The sequence below is a fragment of the Heliangelus exortis genome, chromosome 5, assembly GCF_036169615.1.
Source record: "Heliangelus exortis chromosome 5, bHelExo1.hap1, whole genome shotgun sequence".
Classification (NCBI taxonomy): Eukaryota; Metazoa; Chordata; class Aves; order Apodiformes; family Trochilidae; genus Heliangelus; species Heliangelus exortis.
Window position 1 is genome coordinate 39647496 of NC_092426.1, and position 13760 is coordinate 39661255.

The window sequence follows — 13760 nt, forward strand, 5'->3', positions numbered from 1 at the left end:
TGATGGAAAAGCATTTGTCTGGTAGCAGCTCCAGTCTCTGTGTGTCTTGTCAGGCCTCTTTCTGGATGACTGAGGCTGAGTCTTGGAGGTGCCCATGGAAGAGAGTTGGTGCCTCCTCTGGTTTCCCATCTGATGGGTGTGCCATGAGTGCAGCCCTTTCACTGGCTGGTGTTTGAGTGGTGCACTGTGTCTGGCTCTGGACTGTTTTCCAGCTGAGTATTTGTGGTGATGTCAGGCAGTCTGAGAAGGGAACATGACTTGGCAGGACAAAGTCTGCAGAAAGTTCAGCTCCACATTTGGCCAAGAGCCTCGGAGGGTCTGAGCTCTACACACATTTTGCTGCACAGCCTGTCACACGCCCTCTCACATGCTCCCTTCCTGTCATACGTATCCTCTTTCTGTCATTTTCAGACCCTTAACCCTTAACTTCCACCCTTGTGGGTTTATAAAAACCAAAAAAAATTGCTCCTCCTTATTTTGCTGTACTGTACCTTGTCAGTGTTCAGCTGCAGTGACCCTCAAAGCAGGAATTGACCATACAGGCCTGGAGCCAGAATAATAAAGTCAAAAGCAGGGCAAGTTTACTTTGCAGCAGAGCTCTCAGTAGTCCTTTATTCTGACCTGCACCCCTGTGCCAGTCATCAGTGTGTCTCTTGGCAGCTCTTCTGATCTCTCTTCTTGCTCTGCTGCAGTTTTCTGGCAGATCTGGCTATGTACATCTGCTGCAGGGTGGGAACCCCTGCCTCTCTTCTCCCATTCTTCTAAGAGCAGCATTGGCAAAACCTGACAAAGTAATACCCCTGGATAATGAGCTGAGAATAGACTGCCCATGGAGCTTACTTTGAAGCAATCTGAAACTCCAGTGTCCCTCTGATGTGTTCTTTATATGGGTGTTTCTGCAGCACTGTCATTTCTTTCTGACCTCTGTGCTACATCTAGGGATGATAATTCAATGAACGGGAATATACTTTTTCCCTACTGCCCTTAAGGGAATCTTAATGAGTTTCCTGCCTGTTTTGCAATCCAGTGCTGTGTTTCTGTTTTGAGTCAGGAGTATTTGTTTTGACTGCTGCTTTTAGCTGAGATGGTGCTTGGATACTGAGTGATATATAGATGCTTTATAAGAGGGATTTTTCCCAGAAGCCATCCTGGTGCAGTTATGGTGATGTGCAGCAATGCTGATAAAAGTATTCTTGGTGTGTGGGGAAAAAGGAATAAATCAGAAAAATGAACAAACAATTGTACACCCTCTCCACCCTCCTTTATTCTGTTCATTCCTCTTTTACTTCTTATTTTTTATGTTCTTTTATTTTGTAGCTACTAGAGGATGGAGAAGACCAGTTTGAAATAGGTGGTCTGGAGAAGGATCTAGGAGTTGAGGGCTTTTTAAGTTCTCTTCCTGGCTTTGCTATGATACATCCTACAGTTTTACTTGTTCTTGGTCACTGCATACCTGGAGAAATACTGCAGCTGCTTCTTACTGCCATGAGTGTTTCAGTGGTAGTTCAGTGCTGACAGGGGGCTGGGCTGTGTTCCTGCTCAGGGGAGGCAACAGCAGTTGGGATGTTGCTGTTAGAGATGTGCTGAGACAGCCTGGGGAGCTAAGCAGATTTCCCTGTCATGATGCCAGCTGATAAAGACACTTGGCTAGAATAGACATGGGTGATGAAATGTTTTTCCCTAGCTGCACAGTTCAGTGGAGATTTTTAAGGAAACAGTCAGGTAAGCAGCATATTGTGTAGTATTTACCATTATCATTAAAATTTTCTACATGCATAAGAAAGGCCTGCAGTGCTCTCTTTTAAGTATGATCTAGTTTGTTTTCTTGCTGCTTATGGGCTAGGTTTAACTGTTTTCTATGAAATCTGTACTGACAGGATCTTATTTTGGGTATTAATTATTTTTTCCTTTTTTAAGAGTCCTGATCTCTTGTTTCAGTTTGCAGCAGCTGTCATTTGGGTGACATTTGAAATCTGCCCTGAGTCAGACATCTATTCCCTGAAGCAGGGCTGTAACATCTGTGGGCCTGAGGGTCCCTAAAGGAGGAATGTGGGACCCAAGGCAGAGTTTTCTTCTGTAAGGTGGCACCCCTGTGAAAGGCCACAATCACTGAAGAGAGAAGCTTCTCCTAAGTTTTCTTTTATTCTTCACATCCATGGAAGCCCCACTTTAAAAAAAAAAAAAAAACACACCAAAAACCAGCTCTAGTCAGTAAAGCAATAACTTCAGGCAGTTACTGCATTGCCTCTGACCTGGTTGACACTGTGTATTTCCTGTCTCTTTTAAGCCCTCTTTTCTGGGAAGACAGAGGATTCTCTGGGTGTTGCTTCAAGGAGTAGCTGCCTGTTATGTTTTCTGTGGCTGTGTGTAGCTGTGAGGAGCAACAGATTAATGGCTGAGTGGAGCTAGAGACAGAATCAAGGAAGAAGCAGACTCTGTGAGCATGTTTACCAGGCTGCCATGGTAAGGATGCAAAGAAAGTGGGGTCAGGTCTTGTTTTCAGCCTCCAAGTGAGACATGATGGACTGTCACTGGATGTAGGATGTGTCACTGCATGGTCAGCAGCAGAACAGTGAGCTGCAAACATCTCAACTTTAATTTTCCAAAGCACAGTTAGCAGGTTGCTTTGTAGTAGGGATTTTTCTAGGTTGCTTGAGCACTTTTCATGTTTGATTTTATTTTTCTGTGTGTATTTTAGAAGAGTGAAAGAATGACACCATTAGTCTATATAAGGGGCCCTAGAAAGAATCAAAAACCACAACATGCAAACCAAAACCACACTTGCAGAGGTGCATCTAGATGTGCACAGGGTAAAAAAGACTTATGGGTAGGATAGCTCAGTTTGCTCGGGTACTGGCAAAATAATGCTGTTGCCATTGTAACAGGAGTTTCCATAGGAAGAGTTTGCTGTTCTCACTGATGCTGACAAGCATATTTTGTAGTCAAGGCTCCAGGCTGGATCCCCTCCCTTCCCCTTCTTCCCAAGGAGTGGCAGAGGGCTGCCCTTTGCTCCTCTCTTTGCAGGGCTGCTTTGCTGGGAGGAGCACAGATGGGATTTTTCCTGCTGGAAGCTCATGTCAAAGCTGCAGTTGTGCTTCCTGACATCTGAAGGTTGGTGCTGATAGCAGTGTGGAGCTGTGGATGAGCTGGATTTGCAGCCAGACGTGGGGGATTATTGCGGTTCAGCTGCAAACACCAAGTTCTGCTCATGTTCATCCCTCTGGGTGCTGCAGAAACTGGTGCTGCTCCAAAGTGGTTCTGCTGGGTCTGCTCCCCATGCTGCTACTCTGACATCTTCCTTGCTGTAACCCAGTGCATGCCTTGAGGTTTTGCCACTCCTGAGGTGATTATGCTCTAGGTTAGAAGCTGGGAAGCTGAGGTGACAGTAGAGAGCCTCAAAGGGGCAGAAGGAATGAGAGGTTTGTTACCCATACCTGGCTTGTTTGCAGAGTTCAGTGGAACACATGTCAGTGCCCTTGAAATGAATTTGATGGTGGCCACATCACTCCTGGTATCACTAGTTATTCATTTGCAGTTCATTAAATAGGAAAAAGTCTGTCCTCTCTTACCACCCTCTCTTCATTCTCTCTTTTTTTCTCCCCCCCCCCCCGTCCCTCCCTTTTTCCTTCTCCCTTTGTCAGAGGCACAGATACTTCACACAAACAGGAAGGGAGGCCAGAGCAGCCCTGTGCACAGTGTGCATGAACTCCTGTAACCTCAGCTGCTGTCTCCTTTCAGTTGCTGGACCAAGGGCATCTGGGAGAGAAGGAGGGGGGAAGCAGAAAGGCACAGCCCATTTCAGGATCTTGCCCATCCTGAAAGCAGTCACATGTAGACTCTGTTTTCCTCTTGCTTCTTGTGTTGACATGGCAGGCTTTGATCAGGCAGAAACCAAGAGCTGAAGAAAAAGGGAAAAATAAAACCTAAGCCTTTGACAGGCAAGCAGTAATGGGAGGCAGGTGAGGGGTGGGAACATCTGCTGCTGGATGAGGCTTGAGAACAGAAGGATGGATTTACTGCAAAACAGTTGCTGTTGGGTGAGTTTTAGCAGAGCTGGAAGGTTCTTGGGTGGGACTGGACTCAGTGCATTCAGTTTTACAATTTGGGGAGATTCACAGGCTTGTAGGAAAGAAATCCTGTGCTCTGAAGATAGACAAGGTATGAGTTTTGTCATTGTTATCTCTTTTGTTGTTGTCTGTGGAGCAAAGCAAAAGTCCTTTGGGCTGTTTCTCCCCAGAATTACTGCTTTCTGTTTAGCAGTATCATTGTGCCTTATGATCCTAATTCACTTTGCTAACTCACTTGGTTCAGTGTATTGTTTCATTCTTATATTCCTTTTTGCCTGAGGTGTAGGGTGGAACTGGCTTGGAACTTCTCTTGCTGCCTGTGTTTATTTATAATATATTCTGTGGATTGAGAGCATTTAAGTTGTATAAGATTCAGATGCAGAAATGTCTGGAGACCTCTTTGCAGTTTGGTTGTAATGTAAAGTCTAATTTTGGAAGGAAAGTTACAGAGACTGCCCTCTGGTGTTTTTCTGTAATAGTCCAAATTTCCCTTTCTCAGTTTCCTTCTATTCCTTTCAGACTTACTATTTTCCAGACTAACACCTTTCCTTTTGCTCTGTACCATCCTTACACCTTCCTCCATCTCTTCCCAGTACTTCCCAGTCACCCAAGTGACACACAATTGTCCAGTCTCTTTGGCTGGTAGTCACTTTTGCTGCTGCTCCCTGAACTTTGCCATGGCATCCATACCTGACCTGTATAGGGGATGGGATGCTGTGTGTTGAGGCCAAACCAAAGTCTTCACCGGGTGCTGCAGTGAGAATCCAGTTGAGCTCAGGGATGCACCAGTTCAGAGGATGGAACAGATTTGTGGGCAAAGGCCATGCCAGAAGTCAGCAAATTCATGGGTAATAGAAGAGTTGATCAGCAGCAGGAGTGAAAGCCAAAGTAAGAGGAGGGAGGGGGCCTCTAAAACTCAGAGCTAGAGGGGCAGAGATGGGAATAAGACCCTTAACTGGGTGACAAGAGACCAGAGTGCAGCTGCCCATCCATGAGGAGCAGGCTGCATGGCCAGAAGGGACTGGTAGGGACTCTTGGGTTGTTGGCAGAGGTGGCAACAATTGGCACAATTTACAGGCCAGTGCTGCACGTTTGGGCAGCTGCTCATGGTCAGCTGAGGCTGTTTGACAGCAAATGAAAGCAGTCAGGAGGCTGTAGGGTTTTTTTTTTATCAGCTTGGGACAGTGGCTTTCAGAGTCCCACTGGTGTGTAGCTGTCTTTATGCTTTTGAGAGATCAAAATGATAATGCAATTGCAAACCCTGTCCCTGCAGCTCTCTGTACAGAGGGACTTACAGCAGGGGAACAGAGCTACTCTGCCTTCCCTGGGAGTTAAGGAATTGTTCTTTCATTCTTTGTAATAGTGTTCAAAACTGCTCTGTGTGCCATCCTGCTGCACTGCTTTGCAGACCTTGCATTTTCCTGGTTTGTCCCTCCCAGTGACAATCTGATTATTTTTCCTTGTGAGTTTTAAGTTCTCACATGTAATATTCCTAAATTGTCAAAGTGCCAGGCATGCGTAGTATTTTTATTTTTTGCACTGAAAGGTGCAAGTGTCTCCCTCAACTTTTTCCTAATTGAAACCTTTTACATGTGTACTTTTGCCCTGCTTACAAATCTGCTCCAGCATTTCTTGAGAAATGTGATGGTGCAGAGTGAAGGAAGATGAATGAGCCAACATGAACTGGGAAGTACCTTTGTTTCTCTGACAGAGCTGCAGGTACCAAGTTCCTTGAGAAGGTTTGTGAAATTACTCTGGCTGCTGTACCAGAGACAGTGTAGGAAGAACATTAGGTCACCAAATACTGGTTACTCCTTGTGAAAGGGTAAGAACAGTGGTGTCTCTGAAAGGACTTGCTCTGTGCTGGTGAATCAGAGTCCTGTGGAATCTCAGTCCAACATTTTTGGTTTTATTTTCTTGGCCATTTAGAGTTGCAGCCAGCTTTTGATACCCCAAATAGCATCACCACAAAGCACGTTCTACATTTAAATTTCAGCAGAGATCCTCAGGTATTGTTGTGAGCCCAGAGGGAGGTTCAGATTGGTTGCTGGCCCTGTACTGCAGGTCAGAACATGCTTAGAAGCCAGGATGCCAAATTAGATCCCTGCTTTAGGTACCTCTGAAAGATAGTTCCCATCAGGTACATTTGTTCCCCAGCAGCCTCCTCACGGTTCTGTTGACAGAGCTCTGTGACACACCAGCACAGTCATGTAGCTCATATGGATACAAATGTAAAGTCTCTTCTCTTGATGCTGACACGCTGCAGACTCCACACTTGTGATTCATTGCAGGACTGGAACATAAGCATGTGTTTTCCCTTGGCAGGAGGCTGTAGGATTTTGTAATTTGCAGGACCAGACTCTGACCAGTAAGTCCTGTTTTGAAAGATCCCAGAGACTTGCTGAAACTTCCTAAAAAGATATCACTTCCTCTGAACACCCAGAATGTGGAGGCAGAGGGCTTGTTGTCTATTCCTGAACTCTGCAGTACAGCTTCTTTAGAGAAGTTCTTGCGTCTGATCCTGTTCCTGATCCTTAAACTTCTCACAGAAAGCACCAAACCAGGAATACCAAGGAGAGGACAGACAGGTCTAGCAGAAATGCCACAGGAACTGCATCTGGCTCAGGTTTATTTATGTCTTGTGCTGCCCAATGCTTTCTCCTCTTCAGGTCCTCAATGACCATGGGACAGAAGTCAGGCATGTTATGTACCTCTGTGTCCATTGATGACAGGTTGGATCAAAGGCTTCCAGAGGAGTGCATTAAGTGTGTCAGCTGGGTGTGCATGAGCACTTAGCTGAGGGAATGGGATGAGATGAGACCATGGCTGGAGGGAAGTGGTGAGTGGTTCTGGCACTTAGCATGAGGTGCAAGAGCCAGGGCTGTCACCTCTGGTCTCTGCTAACAGTTTTTTGTTGCAAGAGTGCTGATCTTGAGACCATCAGTACCTGAGCTGTTCTGTCAGCTCAGAAAATAAAGGGAGAGGGAAGAAATGGAATAGGGCAAAGCTGATGGTGATGCATTTCGGAAATGTTCAGTGTCTTACATGAGCCATGGGTGGCAAGGGCTGGCAAAAGATGTTTGCTTAGCCATTCATCAGTCTGTGCTTCCTCACTGGAACATGTCTGCTTATCAGGTTCTTCTGTTCTAGATGCTGTGTTAGAGAGAAGTGATTGCTTCATCTTCTGTCACTTGGCCAGTCCTGGTTTCTAAAACTGACAGACAGTGGGAGGCAGCACAGCAGATGATGTCAAGGAGGCAGTGTTCCTTCTTGCAGTTCTGGCTTGCATCACCCTTCTGTGTTTTTAGTTAAAGTGGTGGTGGTGCAGATTGGAAGATATGAACCTTTAATAACATGGTTATTAGTACAAAACTCAACAGGAGTTTTAGGAATTTGAAAACACTCTTTCTTTGAAAACCAACTCCCATGCCTAGGCATACATCCTCTCACTTGTGTGCATGCAGGGAAAATGCTGGTTTAGGTCTTTACCTGTCAACAGTGCTGCTCTTTCTAAGCAAGGTCAGTTTTCCAGAGCCTACAACTGTTACTGCATCTACAGAACTAACAAATGCTGTGTCTCAGGAGCAGAGAGAGTAAGAAGCCTCTTCTGTCTGGCCCCTTCTGTTTGGGAAGGCAGGAGGCTGGTGCATGAAGTAGGAACCTGTGGGTTGTTTTTACATCATGAAGATAATGGCTGATAGACCTTACTCCCCTGCTGCATCCTGGGTGTGAGGGTGGATTTAGAATCCTCTCCCCCTTGGTAACTGAACCCTTCTCAGACCTTGCCAGGAAGTCTGCAGTCACTTAGAAGCTCCCCTTTGGGCTCTGTATGTCCTGCTGACAGCAAGTGTCACTCTTGCAATGTCACTCATGGTTGTGCACTGTTTTGCAGTCCCATTGGGCTGTGCTCTCCTCTTCTGCTTTTTGGAATACATTGCAGTTGTGGCTGGGATGCAGCAAGGCTGAGTCCCTGAATTGATGGGGCCTGAGCATTGCCATTCAGTCCCTCAGCTAGGGGATCAAACTTCCTTTCAGAAATCACTGCAGTGCTGGTGGTTCATTCTGCACAATAATTAATGTTTGAGTGAGTCTTTTGCTTAGTTTAAAGGAATGTTGGGGATGCACTGAGGCAGTACACTTGGCTTTTTTTATTTCATGCCAGGGCATGTCCAGAGACATCTGATATCAGCATCAGTGAAGAACTTAAATGGGCCTAAGAATTCCAGTTGGGTTTGGGTTTGTTTCATTGAAGTTCCTGTCTCTGTCTGATGCTCTGCACATCACCTGCTGCAGGATTTACTGTAGAGCTTTTTTAAAAAAATTGATTGTGATAGCCCTGTTGGTCCTTTGAGGAGCGTGAGTCTCTGAATTGATTGCAAATTGCACCAGCTGGGTTGTAGATTGCCACAACAGGATTTCTTCCTTTCTGTGGCTTTGAGGTTCTAATTTGTTGCCACTACTTTTATCCCCAATGATAGGGGGATAAATAAGATATTTTATACTTAATGACTGGCTCAGAGTTCTGAGAGGGGGTGTACTCATTGGTCTATGGGAGTACTCATTTCATCTTTCCCTTTGGCATTCTGAGAGGTTACATGGCCCAGTCCAAATACCTAGGAGGGAGGAAGGCACTTGGAACCCTCCTCTGCCTCTTCCCAGTCAACTCTGTGGTGTGTCAGGCACATCCCTGCTTATCTGATGCTTTTGTATCTGGGCACAGCTTTCTGTCACCTCCCATCTTCCAGAGAGTGGCAGGATTCCAGTCCTGAACTCAGTTACTCAAGGTAAACTGGTGCAGGCCTTCAACGTAGTTGCTTTTTAAATCAGTTTAATCCCCTTAGCTTGCATTGGTAAATCACTGAGTTAAGATCAACTGATCAAATGTGTTCAATCAGATTAGGGGTGTTTGCATTAGCAGTTTGCATCAGTTTCACTCAATCTGAGCAGTCAGACCAGTAATGCCTTTTTCTGTCCAGGTGGGGCTTTTTGGAAAAAAGTGTTTGGATTTGCTCTCCAGGTTCAGGTTCTGTAGGGGGAGTTTGTGCTGTGTAATAAAGATGGTGTGCTATTAATATGGTGTTTCCAGGTTTCAGCAAAGGGTCTCCTCAGAAAGGTGCTAATAATAATGGTAATTTGGTAGGATGCTGGCTTCTAGTTGCTATAGGTCAGGGCTGGATTTTTCATCCTCATCTTTAATACTTCATTATCTTTGGCTACTGATATTAATAGGGAAATTTGGTGTTTGGTAGTCTTTGCTTAATAATTGTTCAAAATTGTCTTTTACAGTTTTCTGTGTGCTCTGCAGGACATGCCATGAAATCAGTGGAGCTTGGCAGCAATGGGCTATTTGTTACTGGAAGCTTTAACAAGTGCCACTGGTTGTAAAGTCTGGAATTCCCCTCTTACACACTTGGAGAGGTCAGGGCAGAATTCCCCTGGTGGTGTTAGCAGCAAGGAAGGCTTGAAGTGCTTTGATAAATATTTTGGCAATAAAACCAAAACAGTTTTGCATCTGGGTCTGCTAATCTTGTACCTTTTACCACAGTTTGTTAAAATATTGTGTTTCAAGAGCATAAACATGATAACAGAAAGGTAATTGTCCCTTTCAATAAAGAATCAAAATGTTGAAGCTTGCCTGTGATGTAGCTTGTTAATGGATTTTAGGACTTAATAGACTCAATAGCTGAACTCTTGCCTTTTTTCATCTGTGTTTTTTCCACAGGTGCTTCCTTTCTGAATTCCAGTAGCAGGGAGAAGCTTAAGACCTGGAAGAACCACAGACACCTACAGCCCCTTGCTGGGCAGTGACAATGCTGCAGCGATGAGATTTTAGCCTTTCCTGTGTGGCCTCCATGGGTCCCACTCAACTCAGCACACAGGAACATGGGAAGAGGGTGGCAAGTGTATTTGAGATGGAGGAGGAAGGGCTTTCACTCTTCCCTGGCTCAGAGAACCCCCCTGAGCATGCAGGTATGGAAAAATCCTTGCAAAATCCATGCTTAAAGGCTTTCCACTCTCTCAGCTGCAAGCAGAATTGATACGTGGCAAAGTTTTAGGGTGAGTTCTGCTGTGCTTGAGGCACCTGGAGAGTTACTGATAGTTGAAGATGATTGGCTTTAGCAAGGTGGTAAATGTGTTGAATATTGCACTTATTTGACCTTCTGGAGGCTAAATCAATGGCAGTAAAATTATTTTTTTGTTGTTAGTCCTATCAAAAGCTGCTGAACTATAAAGTCTTACTACAAATGACAATCCAGCCAGGGTTAGTCATGCAAAGAAATAATAAATTACTCATCCAGAGATGTTATACAATGTATAACAGGAAAAAAAAGAAAGCACAAGAGATGTGTCCAACACAGTGTTAGTCACTTAAAGAAAATACAACAAAGAAATGTATTTATTGAACAGTGAGGCAGTGGACAATCCCTGATATAAAAAGGTGATCTGAACATGAAACAAGGACTCATCAGTAGAATTAGAAACTAAGACAGTAGTTGAAAGGTGAAGAGACATTAACCAATAAAAGTCGATTAACACAAATCTGAGAACAGAAAAAGAAAACAATACTTAAAAAAATGCAAGAGTAAAAGCCATAAAATGTGAAAAAAAAATTAAGTAGTGGATCTGTCAAAGAAGGAGAACCCTAGTGAAAGTTAAAGAGATGGCATTTACACTTGATAGGTCTCAGATTATTTCTGTGTTATATTTGGCTATGGCACATGACGATTAATAAGCAATATAACTAGAATTTTTAGTGTTCAGAGATGGAAAATAATTTGCATAAATCAAAGAATAAGCTTTTCTGCCTCAATCAGTCAAAGGAATGATAAGATCTTTATGTGATGTCTTGAAGACAGCTAAGAAATCCACAAGGTGGGTCTTGTGAAAATCATGGCATTACTTTACTGTTCCTCAGAAATATATGAACATAATTTTTAATCTAAATGCAGTGGCAGACTAATTAAAAAAAACCTAAGCATTACATAATTTCCTTCTGGTAACAGCTTGTGTGAAGAGAGTAGAATAAGAGAGGGTAATATCAGAGTCTTAACCTTTCTCATGACATTTTGCTGCTGTCCAGTCTGCAATGAGAAGTGCAGGCCTAAAGGGGTGACCTCCAGAGCTCTGTAAAGTCAGTGGGATTGAAAATCAGCTCCAACATACTTGAGACTGTGAAAAGCAATACGTGGTGAAGAACACTAATAATAGATTCTGAAACTGATGTAAGACTTTTTACTGTTTGGGGAGCTTGGGCAGCATAGTAAGCATAACTGAGAGTAAAGACATAAGTATTAGAACTCTTTGTATGAAAACAAGACACACCATTGTAACCCTGATGCTGATCAGCAGATGCAGCAGCCTTGTCCTACAAACCCATTCCTCTGAACTTACCAGTGTAAAGGCTTTCCAGGCATGTCTAAACATAATCTGGAGACTAATCAAGATATCCTGGTTGTACTTTCTGACCAGCTGCCACGGAAGGATCCATAATATCTGACATAGAGAAAAATATTTGCAGTCTGAGCTCTGCAGAAGGACATGTCAGATGTCAACATGGCACTCAGTGCCATGGTCTGGTAACCACGTGGTAGTGGGTCAAGGATTGGACTTGATGATCTCAGAGGTGCTTTTCAACCTGGTTGACTCTGTGATGGCTTAAATTAAAGAGAAATAAGAATTAAATGGAATGAAAGGGGAGATGGAGAATAGGGAGAGAATATGCAAATGACATCAGGAAGTATTTGGCTGGAATGTTTAAGGTTGAGACACATTGGAGTAGACCAGAAATGTTTTAATCTTTGAAAATGCCCAGCTAGTGATAAGATTAAGATCTGTCAGAATGACAGGGGAAGAATGGGGAGCAGCTGCACAAGGCTGAATTGTGGGACAGCAGTGGAGACCCTGTGTTTCAGACAGAATAACAAGATTTAGTAAACAAACTGTCAGCATGAGTGTGCTTCAGTTTTAGGAGTGGGGAGCACTGTCCTTGAGGGAAAAATGATGGATGCATGTTCAGAAGATTCACAGAGCTTGTGCAGAGTGCTGCTTGCCTGCCTTTTGTCCCTAACTCCATGAAGTTGCTTCTCCTTTCTTGACAGTGTCCCCAAGTGTCCCACTTACTGCAGACTCCATCTGCTTCCTGTAGGGTCACAGTTTCAGCACTGGTTTTCTGCCACTATTTGGCTGCTAAACCATTTTTCCTTATCCATGTGTGCGAGTATGGCAGAGAATAGAATGAGAATGAGAGGTGAATTCTGAAGAAAATAAACTTTCTGCACAGTCTTGGATTGGAGCTCAACTGTGAAGGAAACACTGAAGGAGCGTCTCAGGGCTGAAGGAAAGTTCCTGCATCTGGCACTTAGTGTGTTTTAGCTCTTTCACCCTGTTTTGGAGGGATGAAAAGTGCAGCTGTATCTCCTTACACAGTTGAGGTGAAACTGTTTGGATTAGGTCAGTAGTTGGGTTGTGGTTGAGGATAGGCTTCCCCAGAAGGGGAGTCTGGGACAGGAGACTTGGATCTGTGTGCTTGGGGGATGGTGGGTTTGGGTAGGAATGGGGCAGTCAGCTGCAAACACTTGAGATGCTTCCCTCATGCATTTTGTGGGCTGGTTTTGTTTTTCATACTTATTTATTTCCCTTCTTGGCATTGTTCACTCGGATAGAAAACCCCCCCCTGAAGAGAAAGAAGGGCCCGGCCCCGAAGATGCTGGGGAACGAAGTCTGCAGCGTCTGCGGGGACAAAGCCTCCGGGTTCCACTACAACGTTCTGAGCTGTGAGGGCTGCAAGGGCTTCTTCCGGCGCAGCGTCATCAAGGGGGCTCAGTACGTCTGCAAAAACGGCGGGAAGTGCGAGATGGATATGTACATGAGGAGGAAGTGCCAGGAATGCCGCCTGCGCAAGTGCCAGGAGGCGGGAATGCGGGAGCAGTGTGAGTGAGGGGCGCCTGGGGAAAGGGGGGAGGAGGCTTGGGGGATGCACGTGCTGCAAGGGACCCATCGGGATCAATCCCAGCTCCTGTCGCTGTGTAGGGTCCCCCCAGGATCACCCCATGTGCCTGAGAGCATCATCCCAAGGCTGCTTGAATTTGGGGAGTTTTGGTGCTGTGACCACTTCCCTGAGGAGTTTCTTCCACTGCTCAGCTCTGGGTGAAAAACCTTTTCCTGATCTCTCACCTCAGCCTCCCCTCATTCACCTTCCTACCATTTCCCTGAGTCCTGTCCTTGGTCACAGGAGTGAGGAAATCAGAACCAGACCCAAATCTTCCCCTGCAATGAGGTCACCCCTCAGCCTCTTTTTCTCCAGGCTGAACAATCCAAGTGACCTCAGCTGCTCCTCATCACTCACCCCTTCCAGAACCTTCACCATCCTCGTTTCTAACTTGTGCAGGGGGTCACTGAGAGTGACTTAGCAGGGATCACATGGAGGGTGAGGCTGGTAGTGGAACAGCACCGTGTGCTGGAAGCCCCAGCCCTGCTGTCCTCCTTGAATGTGTTTTTTTGCAAGAACTTGAGGAATATGGCATCAAAGACTTGCAGCTGAAATTGACGTGTTCTTCAGTGTGCTCTCAACTATCAGTATACTCAGGCTTCTGTGTTGTGATCAGGACTGCGAGGTTGCTCACTGTGCTTCTTGAGCAACAGGCACTATCCTCTGCCTTGTACTGCCAGCTTGTGCCAGAGGTCAAGAGCAGT

The 13760-nt window shown here is 45.0% G+C and overlaps 1 protein-coding gene across 7 annotated transcripts in view; it reads left to right on the plus strand.

Moving 5' to 3' along the window:
* The window catches only part of NR1H3 (nuclear receptor subfamily 1 group H member 3), a 31985-nt gene that overhangs the window by 10113 nt on the left and 8112 nt on the right, over nt 1–13760 (plus strand). For 5 of the 7 annotated variants that reach the window (XM_071744921.1, XM_071744919.1, XM_071744913.1 and 2 more), the window contains 2 exons: nt 9790–10037; nt 12731–12997. In XM_071744921.1, the coding sequence (XP_071601022.1) occupies nt 9920–10037; nt 12731–12997 (385 nt within the window). In that variant the 5' untranslated portion in view covers nt 9790–9919. Of the gene's footprint in view, nt 1–3024; nt 3112–6784; nt 6907–9789; nt 10038–12730; nt 12998–13760 lie in introns of those variants that run through there. The other 2 variants (XM_071744917.1, XM_071744918.1) reach the window with 2 other exon arrangements.